At 38.6% G+C, this 18,387-nt stretch overlaps 1 protein-coding gene across 6 annotated transcripts in view; it reads left to right on the plus strand.

Annotated features, from left to right (window-relative positions):
* The window catches only part of DCAF11 (DDB1 and CUL4 associated factor 11), a 148,948-nt gene that overhangs the window by 74,651 nt on the left and 55,910 nt on the right, over window positions 1-18,387 (plus strand). For all 6 annotated transcript variants that reach the window (XM_053702346.1, XM_053702348.1, XM_053702347.1 and 3 more), the window contains exons 8-9: window positions 4,381-4,435; window positions 8,328-8,396. In XM_053702346.1, coding sequence (XP_053558321.1) covers window positions 4,381-4,435; window positions 8,328-8,396 — 124 coding nt within the window. The remainder of the gene's footprint in view (window positions 1-4,380; window positions 4,436-8,327; window positions 8,397-18,387) is intronic.

An 18,387-nucleotide genomic window follows, 5' to 3' on the forward strand; every position in this document is an offset into this window, starting at 1 on the left:
GCTCGAATGGGCTACAAGACCATCACCAAGCAGCTTGGTGAGGAGACAACAGTTGGTACGATTATTCGCAAATGGAAGAAACACAAAATAACTGTCAATCTCCCTCGGTCTGGGACTCCATGCAAGATCTCACCTCGTGGAGTTTCAATAATCATGAAAACAGTGAAGAATCAGCCCAGACCTACACGGGAGGATCTTGTCAATGATCTCAAGGCAGCTGGGACCATATTCACCAAGAAAACAATTGGGACAGGTTTTTCCATCAGGAACAGGAAAAACCTCAGGAGCTTTATAAACAGAATTTAAACGTTTACTGGATTTGTTATCAAGAGGACCAGACTCCTCAATATCCAAAGTAACCAAAACTTCTTTCAACAATGAACGAATATACTCAATCTTACAAAGATAAGTTGCTTTATCAATGTCAATATCTGAAGAAGGATCTTCTGAGTCAGAGAGATCCTCATCAGAAGTTGATATATCGGTAAAATCAGTATGTTGTCGGTCATTATAAAATTCATCAGTATCATGAGAAGTTTTAAAAGACCTTTTACGTTTATTAGAAGGCGGAATAGCAGACAAAGCCTTCTGTATCGCATTAGCAATATCATTTTTCATATCAACAGGGATATCATGTTGATGAGGATCTCTCTGACTCAGAAGATCCTGCTTCAGATATTGACATTGATAAATCAACCTATCTTTGTAAGATTGAGTATATTCGTTCTTTGTTGAAAGAAGTATTGGTTACTTTGGATATTGAGGAGTCTGGCCCTCTTTATAACAAATCCAGTAAACGTTTAAATTCTGTTTATAAACCTCCTATGATTACTCCTGAGGTTTTTCCTGGTGCTATTTCTGATGTGATTGCTAAGGAATGGTCTAAGCCTGGTACTTCGTTTGTTCCTTCTTCTAGGTTTAAAAGGTTATACCCTTTGCCAGTGGCTAATTTAGAGTTTTGGTAAAAAGTCCCTAAGGATGATGGGGCTATTTCTACTCTTGCCAAGCGTACTACTAATCCTATGGAAGATAGTACTTCTTTTAAGGATCCTTTAGATTGGAAAATTGAATCTTATCTGAGGAAAGCTTATTTACATTCTGGCTATATTCTCAGGCCTGCTATTTCTATGGCTGATGTTGCGGCTGCATCGACTTATTGGTTGGACAGCTTGGCACAACGGGAAAAAGATTCTGATTTGTCTAGCATTGCTCATTAGCTTCAATATGCTAATCATTTTCTCTGTGATGCTATTTTTGATATCCTCAAGATTGATGTTAAAAATTATGTCTTTGGCTATTTTAGCTAGAAGAGCTTTATGGCTCAAACCATGGAATGTTGACATGGTATCTAAATCTAGGTTACTATCTCTATCATTCCAGGGTAATAATTTGTTTGTTTCTCAGTTGGATTCTATTTCCACTATTACTGGGGGGAAGGGAGTTTTTTTGCCCCAAGATCAAAAATCTAAGGGTAAAGCTTCTAATCGGTTTCGTTCCTTTCGTCAGAATAGAAAACAGAAAACCACTTCTTCCCCTAAGCACTCTGGCTCCAATTGGAAGCCATCTTTGCGTTGGAATAAATCCAATCCTTTTAAGAAACCAAAGCCAGCCCCCAAAACTGGATGAAGGTGCGGCCCTCAATCCAGTTCTACTGGTGGGGGGCTGATTGAAATTATTTCAAGATGTTTGGGCAGGTTCCGTTAAGAATCATTGGATTCAGAATATTGTCTCTCAAGGGTATTGAATAGGTTTCAGAATAAGACCTCCTGTGAGAAGGTTTTTTTCTCTCTCGCGTTCCAACAAATCCTGTGAATGCTCAGGCCTTTCTGAAATGTGTTTCAGATCTGGAGCTTTCAGGGGTAATTGTACCAGTTCCACTTCTGGAACAGGGTCTGGGTTTTTATTCAAATCCTATTCATTGTCCCGAAGAAGGAAAATTCTTTCAGACCAGTTCTGGATCTGAAGGTTTTTGAATCGTTTTGTACGGGTCCCAACTTGCAAGATGGTGACTATAAGGACTATTCTGCATTTTGTACATGTCCACAATAGACTTAAGGATGCATATCTTCACATTTCGATTCATCCAGACCACTATCGGTTTCTGAGATTCTCTTTTCTAGACGGGCATTACCAATTTGTTGCTCTTCCATTTGGCCTAGCGACAGCTCCAAGAATCTTTTCGAAGGTTCTTAGTGCCCTTCTATCTGTAATCGGAGAGCAGGGTATTGCAGTGTTTCCTTATTTAGATATCCTGGTACTGGCTCAATCTTTTCATTTAGCAGAATCTCACACAAATCAACTTGTGTTGTTTCTTCAAAGACATAGTTGACGGATCAATTTACCCAAGAGTTCCTTGATTCCTCAGACAAGGGTCACCTTTTTAGGTTTCCAGATAGATTCAGTGTCCATGACTCTGTCTTTAACAGACAAGAGACGAATGAAATTGGTTTCAGCCATTCGAAACCTTCAGTCTCGATCATTCCCTTCAGTGACTATGTGCATGGAAGTTTTAGGTCTCATGACTGCAGCATCGTACACGATCCCCTTTGCTTGTTTTCATTTGAGACCTCTGCTGCTTTGCATGTTGAACTGAATCAATGGTGCAGGGATTATACTCGGATATCACAATTTATATTCTTAAATACCAACACTCAACTCTCTCTGACCTTATTGTTCAAGGGGCCTACTTTGTTCGTCCTGCTTGGACTGTAATTTCAACAGATGCAAGTCTCACAGGTTGGGGAGCTGTCTGGGGGTCTCTAACAGCACAAGGGTTTTGGAATCCTCAAGAGGCAAGGTTACCAATCAATATTTTAGAACTCTGTGCTATTTTCAGTGCTCTTCAGGCTTGGCCTCTATTAATGAGAGAATCGTTCATTCATTTTCAGACAGACAATATCACAACTGTGGCATATGTCAATCATCGGGGTGGGATTTGCAGTCCTTTAGCGATGAAAGAAGTATCTCGAATCTTGGGCAGATTTCAACTCTGGTCTAATTTCTGCGATACATATCCCAGGTGTAGACAATTGGGAAGTGGATTATCTCAGCCGTCAGACTTTACATCCAGGGGAGTGGTCTCTCCATCCAGATGTATTTTTTCAGATTGTACAGATGTGGGGTCTTTCCGGAATAGATCTGATAGCTTCCCATCTAAACAAGAAACTTCCCAAGTATCTTTCCAGGTCCAGGGATCCTCAGGCGGAGATGGTGGATGTGTTAGCAGTTCCTTGGTTTTACCAACCTGCTTACATCTTTCCGCCTCTAGTTCTTCTTCCAAGGGTGATCTCCAAGATCATAATGGAACAATCACATGTGTGGTTGCATGTAACTCTGTGTCTAATAGTGTATCTCTTGTTAGTGTGTGGATGCATGAATGTTTTGGTGTTACTAAGGCCACTACATGTAGTGCATCCAAGACACCTATAGCATCCCCATTTCGGGGGATTTAACCATGTAGTACTCTTGTAACTTTCCACTGGATCCACTTTAACCAGAGTGTCTCATATTGATTTAGACCTTCTAAATACAACTCTTGGAGGTCCCATCTTGGTAAAAGGTAGGGTAGTGTCAGTACTGACAATTTCCCTGTTTTTTTCTCAATGCTGCTGGATAATCTTTCTTGTCCACCGTATAGGTTGTAAGATAAGACAACCTATTGTCCATCGGCCTGCAGATTTGAGTTGACAAGGCCTCCTCTTGTTGCAGATCCCAGAATCTTTTTAATTGGTTGTCAATCTGTATTTCATCATAGCCACGTTGTAAAAACCTCTTCTTCATTTCTAAGAGTTGTTTTTTTGCTGGAGCCGGGTCACTATTATTTCGAACTACTCGCTTGAATTGTGATACAGGGAGTGCTCTCTTTAATGCAGGAGGATGGCAGCTAGTAGCTTGTAATAAGGAATTCTTATCCGTTTCTTTTTGGAATAGAGTTGTGAGTAGTTGCTGTTCTTGTTTGTAAATTCTTAAGTCCAAAAAATCTACCATTTCTCCACTAAAATGTATTTTGAATTGGAGATTAGGAAGGACCTGATTTAGCCGCTGAAACCACAACTGCAGATCTGTTGATGGGCCATCCCATATCATAAACAAATGGACTTAAGAATTTACAAACAAGAGAAGCAACTACTCACTACTACACTTTTTTAATTAAAACTCACTCTTTACACTAGTTTACTTTCAACTTGTAATATGTGCGCAACAAAGTAGAGCCTGTCATTTTTGCTTTAGACTGCCCCTTGTAACACCTGTACAATAAACCATGTCAATACAATTACAGCAATTCATTCAGCACACTGATACAGAGGAAGTGACATGTGTCCTCCCTAATTCAACTTTGCCTATCATTTTATTTACCCACTTTTACTATTCTCATTTCAGTTCATGTCTGTAACATAAATGGTGAATCAGAGATGCACACAGCGCTGGATCTCAGGTACGAAGATTATATACTAAAGCTTAAATTTGTTTCAAAACTTAGGAAACAGCCAGTATACAGAGTAGATGGTCAAGCACACATTTTTTAGTAGCTACGGAAATATCTTATATAGGGATCTAAGTCGAAGAATGCAAAAATAAGAGCTAGAATTTTAGGAACTACAGGCCCTTAACTTTGGGGGCTTGTCCCTATTATTTAATTTGTGATGTGTACACCACATACTGAGTTATTATAACATACTCTATCTCTAGACTGGGTGTAAGTATATTTTATTCAATATAGGTAATTTATTCAACCAGATCAGAAATATGCGTCACTCTAGTAAACCTGTGCCACAGCTGTCATGAATACTGCAGAAAACAACAAAACCAAGGAGACCTGCATAGCCTTGCGAGTAAAAAAACTTGTGTCCGAATTTATTACCTACTGTATTAATAGAAATCTTCTATAGACATAGGGAAATTACGCTATAGACACACGTATCACCTTTGAATGGTGAATGAAAAAAAGGCTTGCCATTTAGCATTTAGTAGAACAGTTTTTGTTTTGTGTTTTTTGTTTTTGTTTTTTAATCAATAGGGGTTTATTTTAGGTGATACAACAAAGGTTTTTTTTTGGTTAAGCACACCACAAAAAGACTATTTGCAACCTAGCACACACATTGTGGAAGTGCTACCAAGGTGACCAGCAATGATTAATTGAAAAAAACAAGAAAGTGTAGGTGCACATTCTACCACTAGAGTCCACATAGTTATAGCATATTTAAATATATACTTCAATTTGCTAAATATACTTGCACTCTTCAAATAAGATTGGGGATAAACATCTCACACAATAATATCGACATATATTTAAATTGCAATGAATATTATCAGAAAAATATGCTTTTAAATAAAAATGGGATCTTAGTCACACAATATGATCATATTATTTTAGGTGCCCCTCTTTCAAATATACAAAAGGCAGTGAGTTCCTGGTGCTTAAGTGTTCACTTACTGGAAATCTGAAACACTTTGCACAGCTCTCCTCCTGCAACAAAATACATTTATTTGATCTGGGTGATGGGCCTGTAATCTTTTTGTGTGCAGAATCTTGTCAGTAGAACCCCAACATACTGTTGTATTTGCAAAAAATGCTTTACCTCTGCTCCATGCAGAGAGCATACTTCCCAAACAATGCCTGTGTTTGTGCTGATATACACACCAGAAATAAGCATGTGGTATTCTAGGGCCAGGAACAGGACACGTTTTCAAGTTCTGCTGGCTTTAACATAGAAATATGGTTCTCAAGGCTGCAAAAAGACAGTTTAATATTCGTTCATAGAGTGGTTTGAATTGGTTTGCAAGGGGTTTTAATCAGTGTGTGTTCTGATTTTTTTTATGGGATACTTTCCATAAACCCCCAACTCCCACCAGCGTTCCGAAAATATATATAAACTAATTTAACATTTGTCGTTTCTATGTGCTAATATTTCTAAACGCAATGATTTCTGGGGGGGGGGTTTCAGCAATCACAGGTAAAAAAGTACATAAAAAGTATAACTTAACCATGCAGGGTAATAAAGAAATACACTGCTGCAGAATATAATAAATACAATCCTACTGTTTGCAGTATGCTAAGCACAAATAATGACAGGATAATAAGATAACCTATTACCTTCTCATTCAGGAATTTTTAAATACAGATATATGAATATAAAATTGAATATTACACGATTACAGGCATCACCTTTTATATGAAATATGTTACTCCAAAAAAAGGTTATCAACTTGAAGTTACATGTTAAGAAGATTCAGGCAAATTACTGATACCGCGAGTAATGCTAATAATATTCACAAGTTACTAGATCTGCAACAACTATATTATCGATAATAATTATTATGAAAATAGTTGTCAACGAATCTCATAATCAATTAGTTGTTTTGCAATTAGTCTGTGCACAGCACCAACTGCTCCAATGAGCTCCTGCACTTGGTATTGTGTTTTTATGGTTATGCCCTTAGCCTAAAGGACGTCTACAGACATTTACTTTTTCACTTTTTCTGAACAGTATAAGTTTACAACTACCCTTGGCTTATGTGCAACCAAGAAATAATAGGAGTCATCATTTGGATTGTTTATATTAAATCAGGTGATTTGGGACTATGCTTTGCATGATTTAGTGCCGAGCTTGTTATTTACACCCAGCACTAGACTGATGAGATTTGTTATTTGAATTGATGTGCACTATTATCTGTTTGCACAATTATTAGCGGATTGCTTGCTATTGTTGATTATATTACTGTATAGATAAATGTGTAAGGCTTTGTCCTGGTATTGATATAGTCAGTCCATTAGCGCTTTTGACTTTTTTTTTTTTTCTTTTTTTTTTTTTAAATATTTTTAATTAATTGTAATATGTACAAAATTCAACCTCTAAGTATATATCTGTTATTTTAAGAGCAGACTAGATATTTTTTCCCTAACCTTTATAGCTGGTTATTTATCATTGCATATAGATATTCAAGATATGTTATAATGAAGTCTAGGCTTACTTTAAGAAGCCCCTTGCATTGGTGGAGTTAACAAAGATAAATATCCCACCAAGGTTGTGTTAAAGTTTTAGTCTGAAGTTTATATTTATAACACTCAGTATGTGGATTTTATTTTAAATATAGGATTTTTTTATTTATTTTTAATCCGATTAATCGATTATGAAAATAATCGTTAGTTGCAGCCCTACAAGTTACTTATACCTGTGCATACACAGTAAACATACAAAACCCAAGCAAGAACTTCTTGGCTATATACAATGTATGTACTAACATAGAAAAGGACTGAACCATTGGAAAAGTTAGTTTCCACCTATGGAAATCGCTGCTGCAATACACTTAGTATAAACTTTTACCAATCACAAACAATCTACAAATAGCTAGATGTGAAAATAACCACAGGGAAAAAAATTGGAAATGTGCACAGGTGCGTTCCATTGTTAAGTAGAAGTATTTTTGCAATATACTTCCATTAGTAAAAAAAATGCATCTATTACATACGCACATATGCTGTGCCCGTGCACCAGTATTCAGACACTGCACCTTCAGTGGCATATATATGACACAAATGAAGTCTTCACAGGCACAATACATACCACCACCACTGATGCATGGGCCCTCACGGTAAATGTGCGTATGCCACTGAAAAGCAAAAATAACTTTTACTAGAAGTATTTTTGCTAATGGAAATATAATGCAAAAATGCTTTTACTTAAAATTGAAATGCACCCGTGCACATTTCAATTATGACCTTTCTATCCCTTTAAACATTCAATAAATACTAGACATAATTATGTATTCAATGCAAATATTAGTCTTAGAATAATATGTAGATAAAAGAGGTTTAGTTTCTATAAAGTAGTTTCTAGTAATGGGTGCCGCCATGTTTGAAAATGTTCCTCATCTCTTCTGCTGAGGACAAATAGGGACAGATATAAAACTTCAATAAAAAGACTGCAATCAAGGCTGTGTGAAAACCCTGTTAGATAATTACTCAATCCTATGTTTCTCTCAGCGTGTTTCCACAATCTATTTTATTGCCTAGCCCTAGTTTATACCTGTACCTATTTGTCCTCAGCAGGAGATATAGATAAGGGGAAGCTTATGTTCAGACATGGCTGCATCTATTGCTCTGTGGAATTTAGAAAACCAAACCAACAATTTGACAGCTAAATTATAGGAAAAGGAGACTCAAAATAAATTAAAAGTATATTGCAAGGTTTTTATTTATTTACACATAATTAAACACTTTATATTACAATGCCATACTGTTTAATATCTCTTAATAGTCTATTATATCTCTTTCTGCTTCCTCTCCACTAATGTATCCTTGTTAATTCTACTTTCTCCGTAAATAGCCCATCAGAACGACGATTTGCTGTTTTCTCCTTAACTGTCTCCTCTGACGGAAGGGAAGTTCTTGGCGGGTAAGTAAATAATGCATAGGCTGTTTGTGATATCAAGTGAAATATTATTATGGGGTCTGTATTTAGGCAGTGGGATAGTTGTGTGTGGTTTGTTTACTAGAAATCAGTTGATTGATGAATGATTAAAAAAACCCAGAATCATTGTTTCTGTTGTCACCTATGTTGGATAACTTCAAATGCATTTCAATAGTGCGTATTCAGCAGAGGGGCGGTTTACACTCCAGAGTGTGTAGTACAGTGAATAATAGGAAATATTACATAACAGAGTAATTGAATATAAATGAATTTGGTTATTAAACGCTGTTTGCATACAGATATATAAAGTAAATCCAACACAATTGACCAGCTCTAAAGAATTAATGGTATTTTTCAGAAAAACTGCTCCACCAACACTTTTCGAGTAGCATCTTATTATTCTGGTTTAGTGACCGATCAGGAAGGAAAATGACCTAAATCATATTCTTTAGCTGTAGGTGTAGAATTCCCACTACTTGTAGAACTTTAGTTTTATCTCATTTATTGTCTTTAAAAGGGCTATGAAACCCAAACACAGTTTCTTTTGTGATTCAGAAGTTTCCAATTTACTTCTATTATTAAATTTGCTTTGTTCCCATTATATTCAGTGTTGAAGAGATACCTAGGTAGGCATCTAGATCACTACATGGTAGGAAATAGTGCTGCCCTCTAGTGCTCTTGCAAAGGGATAACATTCTTGCAAAACTACTTCCATATTGTGCTCCAGAAATGGGCCGGCTCATGAGCTTATGTCCCTGTTTTTCAAGAAAAGATACCAAGAGAATGAATAAAAATGAATAGCACAAAATTAGAAAGTTGCTTAAAATTACATGTTCTATATAAATCATGGACAAATGTTGGGTTTTATAGCCCTTTAATGAACAGATTCTTCTTGGTGTGCTTCATCTGTGTCATATATTTAGTATATTTGTAGTTGTGTGGAAATTAGAGATTTAAAGGGATATAAAGGTAAAAAAAAAAAAAGCAATATACGTCCATAAGCAAAATTGCTTCTAATAAGTTTGCACATTTCATTTGTGACCTTTCTATCCCTTTAAAATGAGGAGAGTAAACCTGAAAGCATAACATAGTGACAAAGTGCCAGTCACAGCTGATCTACCATGGCATAAGGATTGCAAACACTTTAGGTTTAGAAGCTGTAATCAGAAGGAAGGGAACAATATGCTTCTAAAAATGAGCCAGCCATAGAAGAAGCAAGACGCACATTTCATGGGCTCCTGAAAAACAATTTGAGTTGGAGGTATAAATTACAGCAAAGTGTCTGATCTAAAACTTCACTTGAGCAGAGCAACTTATATAAAAACCCATTTGATGAGACTTTAATATTTACTACGGTATTTATTTGGACCTCAGCCGCTTGCATTGACCATGAGGTAGCCATGATTTTCGGCCTTACAGCCGTTGTCTGATGCATGGAGAACTCTGTACTACACATTTAAATATGGAGGACTTTTATCAGCAGGTTCTAGTGCTGCTTAACAACTTCACAGAGAGGATGCACAACAACCTAGACAGCCTGCTTCCTGCATGCATCACTGAGGCTATAGGGGAAACTGATGCGATGTGGACAATGGCGAATGCTACGGGCCCTATAGCGAACACTGACATTGCTGATACAGCTGGCTATATACAGGAGGTAACTGTGGAGAGTGAGGACCTGCTGGGGACACTACAGATTGAAATTCCTCATGCGTATGAGCAACATGCAGGGAGAGCATTGTCCAAACCCCGACCTGCACATGGAAAGACGGCCATCAATACTAAATCTAATTATATCCGCTCAGTTTCTTGTGGTCTCAGATTTGAAGCTAGAGATGGCTTTGACCTACTTAGCGTTGAACGAACAAAGGATATACACCCCACTGATTTGCTAACTGCCCAGATCTCCCGGCTCATCGGGACATGGACTCTGGACACTCTTTACGGATATACCCTTGATTTTGCCCACTTCCCGTTCCGGATCTGGCCAGCTGGGGGATACTGGTTTGTGGTCATTTGTGCAGGGACTTGCTCTGGTAAAATGGCAGGACTACAGGCAGAACCAATGCTGGAACCACACAAGATGGGTCAACAAAACCGGAATAGGGTAGCCATCGGTGTGCTTCCCACATTGCGAGAGGCGATTAGTCCCAAATGCAACTTATGATGTGAAATGACAGTCTTACTATACGGACTTGATGAGGCTCATTATTAAGCCACAGGTTACACAGTCTTCTATTTCTCTCCTGCCGTTTTACTATATTTTTTCTTTCCTGCATTGTGGTAGCTCAATACACTATTCAGAGCCCGGAATTGGATTTAGATATTATTTATTAGGAGATTTGAGAAATACATATGCCTATTCTTTCCTAACCTACTAAGGTGTTTATTGTGTTAATATGCTTACATTACAGCTAGTTTTTCACATTACCTCAACTTATCTGCATAGCATAAGTGCATATGAAACATGGTGGTCAATTATAAATGTGACTCTATGATATATATAACACACAGGCTGAGTATTTTTTCAAGTTACTTTATGGAACACAGGGGATTAAGTAATACGCACATTGTCTTTATACATGTGGTTTTTTATGTGTATTTTCAGGCTCAACTCCATAGCGACACCTACATTATATGGCTAGACAACACATTTCTATACTCTCTCATCGTATTACAATACATATTTAGTCCTAAGTCCGGAAGTTATTGCTTGGCTGCCAGCGGCCGAGGCAGCAGAGCATGCTCGGACCCTAATATATACTGGTGATCCTATACATTATATAGCAGTCAGTGTGTTATGATATGCCACGTATACAGAGTTTACTGATTAGGATTAAAGGTACTGGAGGTTTACATTGGACACCCACCTGACAGCCTACAGATTGGTTTATTTGTTCTCTAGACTTATTTTCCCAGTCTTAGTGTCTGACTTTGAACCCAATTCCCCCAGTTTCCTTGAAAGTTTTTCATTGAGATGTACGTGACTGCCCATACTACTGCAGTCGCTATCTAAACTTAAGTTACTCAAGTCCATTTCCAATAACCCGTAGATGGGTGTTTACATGCACCTAGTTTAGTAATATTCCCTATGCTTTGAGACTGCCCACTCTGTATTCAAAGCGAAACTCACATTTTTTATCACTACTACAACACTGCCATACATTTAGTTGAGTATCACACGTAGCCATGTCCACATATTAGCCATTTGTAATACGAACTACCTTATGGGTTTCACTGAGACCATTGGCAGACCCACAATTGCTTGGTGTTGCCCTACAGACTTTAATTGTGTTTTCCTTGTTATCCCAAGCTATTTGATACTTACCCTTTGAGGAGTTCCCTGGTATTTTGGGATTTATTCCTCAGGATGCGGTCATACGCACTAGTGTAACTATGCAAAAATTTAGAAGGAAGTATTTGTATGTTCTTGACAGGTTGCCGTTCTTTATTTTAAAACAGTGAATCTAGCTTATGGTTTTTTCATTGAGGGATTGCCTCTATCGCAATTTACTGATCACTAGTAACTCACCTAAGATATTGCAACAAGCCCTATAGTTCCTTTGTTATAAAAAAGGCCCTATAAAAGTTACAATAGTTATCCTGAATAGCTAACTGACTAGACTCTTATCCCTCCTCCCCCATGTAGTACTTGGTTTACTGTGCACAATGTGCATATTGTTCCTCTCTCGTTCATAGTGCTTGCAGTTGAACATTTACTACTATTTGTTATCATCAGTATACCTGTTAAGCTCTTAGCTTTCTACATGTGGTATTGTATGTAAAACTCATAACCTGTTGCTATAACCGCAGCTTTATTGGCTTGTGAAGCCTTACCTCATAGTATGTGATATGTCTAGTGCAGGCTGGTACTACACCTCTGTTGTATATGCTACCTATCATATTTACATATAACCTCCTCCCCCCTCCATAACATACCTCCTAGCTTAGGAGGGTTAACTATGCGGCTTATATAGCCTATGCCGCTCTTTCACAATTTTCAATACTACCTACAAATTGAGTTAAAGCTTTTCAATTCAAAACTACTGTTTATCATATTCTCTCTATAGATAATAATAGCACATTGGGGTCCTTGAGTGGCCCTAGGTAACTTGAGAGAGACTTATATTTTATTATATTGTATTATTCAAAAAGAGGTTTCAGTTTTGATTGGTTATTACTATAATTACTGTGATATCTGTTATCCTACAGGAAAATAGTTAATTGTATAATTTTGCACAATATTCATGTACCCTGTCTCATTGTCTTAATTGCAGAAAGCGTGTCATTGAACAGACCTATTACATCTAATCTTTGTACTATATAATAACCTCCATTAAAAAAAAAAAAGTTTCCAATTTACCTCTATCACATTTTCTTATGTTATTCTTTGTTGAAGCGATATCCAGATAGGTAACGTGCACGTGTTTGGAGCGCTACATGACAAGAAATAGTGCTGTCATCTAGTGCTCTTGCTAATGTATAACAATGTTGGAAAACTGCTGCCATATATTGCTGCAGACGTGCACACTCCTTACTACATTAAGTAGTATTCAAGAGAATTTAATCTACAGTAAAGGTGTATAAGCCACAAGCTCGTCCACACCAGTCTAGGTAGAACACCTAAGAGTTTGTATTCCGATTGTACAAGTTTTTGTGTAAACTTTCTTTCGGTATAGCTCTAGCGTGCCTTAAACGTCCGACTTAGGACACTCGTAGAATGCTGAGTACCAGCAAGAGTAAACTCTATCTAAGGAAATATATCCTTTATTGTTTGGAAGTGTTTTGCTCATTTTGTTAGTCTGTTCATTTATACAGCTGATGTAATAACACGTTATAGTTTTTAACTAATATTTATAGAGAATAAGTTTGTGGGGTCGTTTTTGTATTACTTGCTATTAAAGGGACATTCCTGTCAAATTAAATGCACATACATGAATTACATCTTTGGAAAGAAACCTATTTGTACTATACATGTATTTGCAAAAATGCTTCTAGTAAAATCACTGTTTAAGTCTTTAATATTTTTCTCTGCATGTGCATATGAATTATAGCTAGATATTGTCAGTGCACCAGCATTTTAAATACTGCAGCTGCCCAGAGTGCCAGTGGGGCTTGTATCAATGTCAGCAATTAACAATGCGAGTCATTAATAGATGGTACAAGCACCTTAGGCTCTCTGAGCAAGTGTTGTCTTTAAAATGCTTGTGCACTGTGCATACTTAAATACACGTTTGAAACAGTTATAGCTTTTATTAGAAGCATTTTTGCTTAAACATGTATATTACAAAAAATGCTTCTATTCACAACTGAAATGCATCTATGTGGATTCCAGTTTTGGATGGAATGTCCCTTTAATGGAAAAAAGTTTGGATTTCTGAATAAATTTTGGTTTTTGGAATTCTGGATTTAGGGATTTAACCTGTAATAAATAATATATTTCCTAACACTGTCCACATTTCTTTTTAAGGACACAATGAGTCCACTGATTTCATCCTTACTTGTGGGATTACGCCTCCTGGTCAAAAGGAGGAGGCAAAAAGCACCACAGCAGAGCTGTGTATATATAGCTCCTCCCTTCCCTCCCACTCCAGTCATTCTCTTTGCCTGTGTTAGTAATAGGAAGAGGTAAAGTGAGGTGTTAGTTTAGATTCTTCAATCAAGAGTTTTTTATTTTTAAAATGGTGCCAGTGAGTACTATTTTATCACAGGGTGTAGCCGTATTCCTTGTCGGCCTCTAGAGTAGAGCTACAGGTGGCTTTAAAACATTGGGAACTGGTGGGATTAAATTCTCACTGCGCCTCCCATACTGTGTGCTGCCCTTCAGATGATGGTCTTAGCAGATATTAACTAAGTCCCTGTATGTCTCCACAGAACTGCAGGAGGGAGAAGGCCTCTTGATCCTGTGGGACCATTCATGCTGTCGCTCAGCATTAAGGTATGTGCAGCGTTTTTTTTCTGGGACAGTATTACCTCAGAGACAGCTGTAACCATTACTTATCTGACTCCCCTAATTTATTTGCACCTCCTGGCTTCTCTAGTAATAAGGGGGAAGATGCGGTGGGAGAAAGTCATGTCAAGGAGCTATGTTATTAAAATAAAGGCTCCTATTGTGATGCATAACAGCTGTGGGCAAGACGCTGGGGACCCAGGTTACGGAGCTCTGAAATTAAGGCTCCGGTGTAGGGGCAGATGTTTTTTACTATTGACATGAAGTCCAGATAGTTGGTCATAGTGTGTGTTAGAGCATAGTATAGGGAGATAGTTTATACGACATTTTTTTGGCCGGAAGAACTTGTGTGTTCTTTAACGCCCACGAAGGGCGGGGTTATCTTTCGTGCACTCGAAGAGAAGCCGCGCAGTTGTTTTTTGGCTACGGAACTCTCCCGAAGTGTCGGCATCCGGCTTCAGTGAAATTACTGGCATCGCTAAAACCGCATGGTTGGAAATTAAAGCAGGTGGTCTTAGGCATTGGGAAACTCAGCAGGCAGTGGTCGATGTAACGTGTGGGCAGGTAGGCGCCTCAGCGGAGCTGTTGAGGCGAAGAGGTGTACTGTTTTCTTGTCATATTCTCCAAGCAAATTGGATAACTGCAGAGTTGCTGTAAAATTGTGTGATTTATATTTTAAAAAGATGCAGTTACGTTCTATTTTAGGACTAACCGTTAGAGTGTAAGTGAAGTAAAATTGTGTAATTTTATAATTTAAAGGCACATTTACGCTCTGTTTTCAGGAGATATTGACAACAGTCATATTAGGCTGTTCTCATATTTTTCATGTCTTAAATACAACATGTTATATTTTTACAACCCACGACCAAAATTGCGTTTGCTTAATTTGTTATCATGGAAGATCTTCAGAACGTTACATGTTCCATGTGTTTGAATGCCAATGTGGAACCTCCTGTTACTTTTTGTCCCTCATGCACTGAGAGGGCATTACAGTTTAGAGAGAGCAAATTTTCTTTGATAAAAATTTGACAAAAGCGGATGCTTCTCAGGGTTCTACCAATGAGATACAGTGTATGCTGCAACTTTCTCCCCAAGCGTCACAGCCCTTAACTCCTGCTCAGGCGCAGCCTAGTACCTCTGCAGATTCTGCTGCGATTACACTAAAGGACATAGCTGCAGTTATGTCATCTACACTTTCAGATGCATTATCTGCCTTTCCTGTATTTCAAGGCAAACGCAGAAGGAAGGACACCCACGTGGTCAATACAGCTTCTGATGCTTTGATAGCGATCTCAGATGTACCCTACCAGGGCTCTGAATTTGAGGGTATGGAGGTCCTATCCAAAGGCGAACTTTCTGACTCAGAAAGTGTCTTGCCACTGACAGATTCAGAAGTGGTTTCTTTCAGTTTTAAACTGAAACACCTCCGCCTGTTATTGAGGGAGGTTTTGGTGACTGCGATTCAATTGTGTTTCCTCCAGAAAAATTGAGTAAGTTAGAATAAGAAGGGACTTCTAGATATCTGTCTGATGTTTTTCCAGTTCCTAAGAGAACTTCAGAGATTATTGCTAAGGAATGGGAGAGACCAGGTATTCCATTCTCTCCTTCTCCCGTTTTCAAGAAGATGTACCCTATAGATGATGCTATCAGGGATTCTTGGCAGACGGTGCCTAAGGTGGAAGGAGCTATTTCCACCTTGGCTAAACGAACTACTATTCCTATTGAGGATAGTTGTGCTTTCAAAGATCCTATGGATAAGAAATTGGAGGGTCTCCTTAAGAAGATCTATGTTCATCAGGGGTTGCTTTTGCAATCGGCGGCCTGCAGTGTCACGATTACAAGTGCGGCTGCTTATTGGTTTGATGCTCTAGAACAGTGCTTTCCAAACTGTGTGTCGGGACACACTAGTGTGTCGGCAGCAGTGTGTAGGTGTGTCCCTGCTTCAGCACAAATTTTTAAAAAAAAATTATTTTTTTGGGGGTTTCTAACTTTCCGCCTGCCTGCTACGCATATCACATGGTTGACATGTGATTGATACCTAGGGGGTCACAGATCATCTTAACCTATTGGCGCAGCTCAGTGGAAACTGAAACTATTCCCATTGGCGGCTTTGGCGGCACATTGGCTCCTGACTGCACGTGTAGTCTCCTTAATTGGCTCGTGACTGCATGTGTGGTCAGTGAGTGGGACAGCAGTGTGTTTGCAGCGCAGGCAGTAGTCAATCGGACTCACTGAGCTCTGAGGGTGGCAGCTTAAACGCTTAGCTGAAGTCAGAAGTCAGTGGGGTTTTTTCTGCAGCTAGCTCCCAGTAGTGCATTGCTGCTCCTGCTCTTGATATATGGATAGGAAGGCGAAGCTTAAAAATGCTTGATGATGAAATGCGAGTGTCTTTATCTAATATTCCACCAAATATTCAGAAATTGTGTTCATCCCATCAACCTCATACATCCCATTAAAATAGTAAGAAGCTATTGGTGTTATTAAACTTTTTTTAATTCTTGCACATACTGTACATACTGTTACTTGTAAATACATTTTGTTATTATATTATTTATGTATGTGTCCGTATCTCTTAAAACAAGTTAGTTTAAAATCCTGTTTGCCAGTACAACTGAATTACTGTGTCGCGAAATTATGTAGGTCTAAAAAGTGTGTCGCCAACATAAAAAGTTTGGAAAGCTCTGCTCTAGAAGAATCTCTTAAGACTGAGACTTCTTTGGAAGAGATTCAGGATAGAATTAAAACTCTTAACTTAGCTAATTCTTTTATTACGGATGCTTCTCTGCAGATTACCAAATTGGCGGCTAAGAGTTTGGGGTTTTCCATCTTAGCACGCAGAGCCTTATGGTTGAAATCTTGGTCTGCGGATGTGTCATCCAAGTCTAAGCTTTTGGCTATTCCTTACAAGGGGAAGACCCTGTTCGGACCTAACGTGAAGGAAATTATTTCTGACATCACGGGAGGTAAGGGTCATCTCCTCCCTCACGATAAAAAATCCAGACAGAGAGGTCGACTGAAATTTCGAAAGAGCGAAAACTACTCTAAGGAATACCCCCTTCCTCTTCCTCTAAACAGAAAGGGAACTATTCACAAACCAAGTTTACCTGGAGACCCAACCAGTCTTGGAACAAGGGTAAACAATCCAAGAAGCCTGCTGCTGCGCCCAAGTCAGCATGAAGGGTTGGCCCCCGATCCGGGACCGGATCTAGTAGGGGGCAAACTTTCCTTCTTCATCCAGGCTTGGATACGAGACGTTCAGGATTCCTGGGCAATAGATATAGTGTCTCAGGGATACAAACTAGAGTTCAGAAATTCTTCCCCCAGAGGAAGGTAGACCAGATAAAAAGAGAGGCGTTCATACGCTGTGTAATAAACCTCTCCTCCATGGGAGTAATCTGTCCCGTTCCAATTCAGGAACAGGGACAGGGGTTTTATTCAAATCTGTTTGTAGTTCCCAAAAAAGAGGGAACTTTCAAACCTATCTTAGACCTCAAGAGTCTAAACAAGTTTCTCAGAGTTCCATCTTTCAAGATGGAAACTATTCGTAGCATTCTTCCATTGATTCAGGAGGGTCAATTTATGACAACGGTGGATCTAAAGGATGCATATATTCATGTTCCTATCCACAGAGATCATCACAAGTTCCTGAGGTTTGCCTTTCTGCACAAACATTTTCAGTTTGTGGCTCATCCTATCAGTCTGGCCACGGCACCCAGAATTTTTACAAAAGTTCTGTGGTCTTTACTGGTGGTACTAAGGCCGCAGGGCATTGCGGTGGCGCCTTACCTGGACGATATACTGATCCAGGCGTCATCATTTCAACTGGCAAAGTCCCATACCGACATTGTGCTTTCCTTCCTAAGGACCCACGGGTGGAAGGTAAATCTGGAAAAGAGTTTGTTAGTCCCTCAAACAAGGGTACCCTTCTGGGAACTCTAATCGACTCTATTTCAATGAAGATTTTTTTTGACGGAGGTCAAAGTTAAAAATTCTGAATACATGTCGAGCCATTCAGTCCAATCCTTG

Source organism: Bombina bombina, chromosome 2 (assembly GCF_027579735.1).
Source record: "Bombina bombina isolate aBomBom1 chromosome 2, aBomBom1.pri, whole genome shotgun sequence".
NCBI classification, from domain to species: Eukaryota; Metazoa; Chordata; class Amphibia; order Anura; family Bombinatoridae; genus Bombina; species Bombina bombina.